A 4,581-nucleotide genomic window follows, 5' to 3' on the forward strand; every position below is an offset into this window, starting at 1 on the left:
TGCTGGGTTGCCAGGATGTCTGTGGTATATGCACTGTTTTACTGTTCGGTTCATTGGACTGTCTGTATGTGTTTCCTTCTTGATAATATAAGGCAGGATTCGACGCTCATCCTCTTGTCCCTGCGAACTGGTTGAACGGTGGGATTTGGGGACTGGCTTTGCCACCCCTTTCCCCTGCAAGTTGCTGTTTCTTGTATATGGCTGTTCATGTTAACTGTTTGTTTGTACTTTGTACAGATTAATAAAATAAAAAATATATATTTAACCAAGAAATTAGAATCTCTTCAGTTGAGGATGGACTCTGAGCTGGTTGACTTCAGCCAGTGAACTAGTAAATAAAGACTGACTTGGCGATGGGATTCAACCTCTGTGCAGTTATTTCACCACTCAGCCAAGGGGAACACTCTATTCACCCTGTCCATACCACCTCATAATCTTATATAACAAAATAATAACCAAGAGATCAGAATCTCTTCAGTTGAGGACTGACCCTGAGCTGGTACTAGTAAGTAAAGGGTGACTTGGTGACGGGACCCAGCCTCTGTGCAGTTATTTCAGTGCATGTAAGAGATGCATTTGGTTTGTTTGATTAGAGTCAAACTCCAATGCTTATTTCCTTGACATGATAATAAGAATGGAAAAGTGTTTGTGACAACTTTTATGTAATATAAATATATTTTTGTGAGTAAGGTATACTTTTGAAATGAAAAAAAATTAGCGCTGCTGCCTCACAGCGCCAGGCACCTGGGTTTGATACCACCCTCGGCAGACTGTGTGGAGTTTCCACATTCTCCATGTGTCTGTGTGGGTTTCCTCCGGGTGCTCCGGTTTCCTGCCACGGTACAAAGATGTGCAGGCTAGGTGAATTGGCCATGCTAAATTGCCCATAGTGTTCAGGGATGTGCAAGTCATTTGGGTTAGCCGTGGGAAATGCTGGGGATACAGGCACAGGGCAGAAGGCTGGGTCAAGGTGGGGATGCTCTTCATAGGGTCGGTGTGGACTCAGTGGGCGAATGATGGGGCTTCTCTTGAGTGGAGACGGTCGGACGATGCCGCGGGCCGGCAGCAGGGGGCAGCTTCGCTTCCAGAAGCGATTTGCGTCGGCTCAAGGTGGCGGGGAGGAAGTTTTCCTTTAAAGGCCTGAAAGGCGGAGGATGATGAGTGCTGCCTCAGGTGTGCAACGAATGCAGATGTCCACCTGCTCCCTGAACGCGTTTCGACAGCGGCGGGCAGGCAGGAACGTAACAGGGCTGTGCGGTCACAACAGAACCACGAGGAAGTGCAGGCATCAAACTTTTTGTAAAACTTTGTAAAAGTTTTGTAAAACTTCCTGGCGCTGCGTTCCTGTGGGAAGGAAAAAGGATTGGGATCAATTAGAGCGACAAGACTCCAGGAACAGATCCCAGCAGCTCTTAACTTGCTTTTGCATTGCTGTGGCACAGTGAAGCGTGTTTTATGAAACTCTTGTTCCCCAGTCAAGAGCAGAGAGCAGAGAGGAGAAGGTGAAGTGGAGAACGATCCCCTCGATGTGAGGGACTTGGCCATGGGTCTGGGGGTGGAGGGATTCCAGAACTGAGCCTGGATCTGCCGCGCCTTTCCCAAAGTCCCCAGCCGGGCAGCTGGTGTGAAGTTCACTCCCCTTCCACGATGGGTGAGAGTGTGATGACAGCCAGCCAGGACTATCGGATGCCTCCAGGGATTTGGGAGCCATGCGCGCTGTCTCCTGGCTCAGGACCCTCACAGTTGACAGAAGTGGTCAGGGACTTTGCGGATACACTGGACCAGTTCAAGGATGCTCTCCACGTGGAAGGTGGGTGCTGGAACTTTAACACGAGCTCGCCCTCAGTTTCACAGCAATGGCTTCTATGTGTCCAGCCGAGTGTGAAATGTCTCCACAGTGTTTACCATGACGAGGAACAGCACTCTCAGAACTAGCATAGATTCCATCCTTACATGTGCAGGTTAACACATGCAAGAGTAACGATGACTATATCACGACCAGACTTTCCAGGGTTATGCAGTGACAGATCTGTCCACACCAGTACTGTACCCCAGTGTTATACAGTGACAGACCTGTCCCCAACAGTACTGTGCCCCAGTGTTATACAGTGACAGACCTGTCCCCAACAGTACTGTACCAGTGTTATACAGTGACAGAACTGTCTCCACCCATACTTTACCCCAGTGTTAGACAGTGACGGACCTGTCATCACCAGTAATGTACCCCAGTGTTATACAGTGACAGAACTGTCCACTCCTGCTGAACACTCTCTGCTCATTCCTGAAGAAGGGCCTGTGCCCGAAACGTCGAATCTCCTGTTCCCTGGATGCTGCCTGACCTGCTGTGCTGTTCCAGCAATAAAGTTTCAACCCACCAGTACTGTCCCCCAGTGTTATACACTGACATAAAGTGACAGACCTGACCCCACCAGTACTAGACCGCAGTGTTATACAGCAACAGACCTGGCCCCACCAGTAGTGTACCCCAGTGTTATACAGAGACAGAACTGTCCCCATCAGTACTATACACCAGTGTTACACCGAGATAGAACTGTTCCCACTAGTACTGTATCCCAGTGTTATACAGAGACAGACCTGTCCCCACTATTACTGGACCCCAATGGTATTCACTGACAGATCTGTCCTCACCAATAATCTTTGTGTCTTCAGATGTAAGACCTCACTGAAATTACTTCCTTAAATAAATTTAATTCTTCCTACACTGAGCAAACCTCTTGACCTTCTTTATTTTGGACTAAGAGCTTGGTACGGATTGTCCTGTACACCTGTCAGCATCATCAATCTCTCCAACAAACCTTTCTCTCTTTTAAGTGATCCTGTGACACATAAACCTGTCACATTAACTGAACACAGAAAACATTCAGAATAACTGCGTAAGTCTCATCTTCAAGCTAGTAACCAGTGTTACTCTTTTTAAAGTTTTTAACATGTCCTGCTCATTTCAGTTTATTACATCCAGATGTGAATACTCTAGTGCTCCCTAGTCAATTCCTTCTTCCCAAATCTGCAAACCTGAGCTGATCCACATTTTTGCTGTTCCTCTTGTACCAAGTGCCATTTATCTATAATCGGGCTGTGGCTTGGCAGCACTCAGGACAAGACACCCCACATGATTGTCAGCCCCATCCACCTACTTTCCTCATTCACTCCCTTCACCAGTGATGCCCAATACCAATAATGTGTAACATTTACAAGATGCTCTGTGGACATTCATCAAGACTCTTTCAACAGCACCTTCCAAACCTGTGACCTCTATCATACAACAATACATGGGAGCATCACCACCTGCAAGATCCACTCCAAGCCACTCACTATCCTGACTTGGAAGTATATCACCACCGTTCCTTCAGTGTCACTGGATTGAAATCATGGAACTCTTTTTTTTAGCAGAAAGTGAGGACTGCAGATGCTGGAGATCAGAGCTGAAAAATGTGTTGCTGGAAAAGCGCAGCAGGTCAGGCAGCATCCAAGGAACAGGAGAATTGACGTTTCGGGCATAAGCCCTTCTTCAGGAATGAGGAAAGTGTGTCCAGCAGGCTAAGATAAAAGGTAGGGAGGAGGGACTTGGGGGAGGGGCGTTGGAAATGCGATAGGTGGAAGGAGGTCAAGGTGGGGCCTATCTGCTGCGCTTTTCCAGCAACATATTTTCAGCTCTGTCTTCTACAGTTGAGCCAGTTCTGTATCCAAATGGCTATGTCTCCCTGTATTCCATCTTCCATGGGGAACTTTGTTGAATGCCTTACTGAAGTCCACGTAGATCATGTGTACAGCTCTGCCTTCATCAATCCTCTTCGTTACGTCTTCAAAAAACGCAAGCAAGTTTGTGAGACATGATTTCCCATTCACAAAGTCATGTTGACTATACCTAATCAGTCCTTGCCTTTCCAAATAAATGTACATTCTGTCCCTCAGGATTCCCACCAACAACTTGCCCACCAATAACGTAAGGCTCACTGGTCTATAGTACCCTGGCTTGTCCTTACCGCCCTTCTGAAACAGTGGCACCACGTTAGCCAACCTCCAGTCTTCCGGCACCTCACCTATGACTATCGATGATACAAATATCTCAGCAAGGGGCCCAGCAATCACTTCCCTAGCTTCCCACAGAGTTTGAGGATACACCTGATCAGGTTCTGGGGATTTATCCACTTTTATGCGTTTCACGACATCCAGCACTTCCTCCTCTGTAATATGGACATTTTTCAAGATAATAGACAATAGGTGCAGGAATAGGCCATTCAGCCCTTCGAGCCTGCATCGCTATTCAATATAATCATGGCTGATCATTCCTAATCAGTATCCTGTTCCTGCCTTATCTCCATAACCCTGGATTCCACTATCTTTGAGAGCTCTATCCAACTCTTTCTTAAATGAATCCAGAGAGTGGGCCTCCACTGCCCTCTGGGGCAGAGCATTCCACACAGCCACCACTCTCTGGGTGAACAAGTTTCTCCTCATCTCTGTCCTAAATGATCTACCCCGTATTTTTAAGCTGTGTCCTCAGGTTCGGTACTCACCCATCAGCGGAAACATGTTTCCTGCCTCCAGAATGTCCAATCC

General features: G+C 47.3%; 1 protein-coding gene across 2 annotated transcripts in view; it reads left to right on the plus strand.

The window, feature by feature from the left end:
• The first annotated feature begins 1,337 nt into the window (after positions 1-1,337).
• The window catches only part of LOC122552167 (GEM-interacting protein-like), a 104,215-nt gene continuing 100,971 nt past the window's right edge, over positions 1,338-4,581 (plus strand). For both annotated transcript variants that reach the window (XM_043694699.1, XM_043694700.1), the window contains exon 1: positions 1,338-1,810. In XM_043694699.1, the coding sequence (XP_043550634.1) occupies positions 1,648-1,810 (163 nt within the window). In that variant the 5' untranslated portion in view covers positions 1,338-1,647. The remainder of the gene's footprint in view (positions 1,811-4,581) is intronic.

Source organism: Chiloscyllium plagiosum, chromosome 8 (genome assembly GCF_004010195.1).
Source record: "Chiloscyllium plagiosum isolate BGI_BamShark_2017 chromosome 8, ASM401019v2, whole genome shotgun sequence".
Taxonomy (NCBI): domain Eukaryota; kingdom Metazoa; phylum Chordata; class Chondrichthyes; order Orectolobiformes; family Hemiscylliidae; genus Chiloscyllium; species Chiloscyllium plagiosum.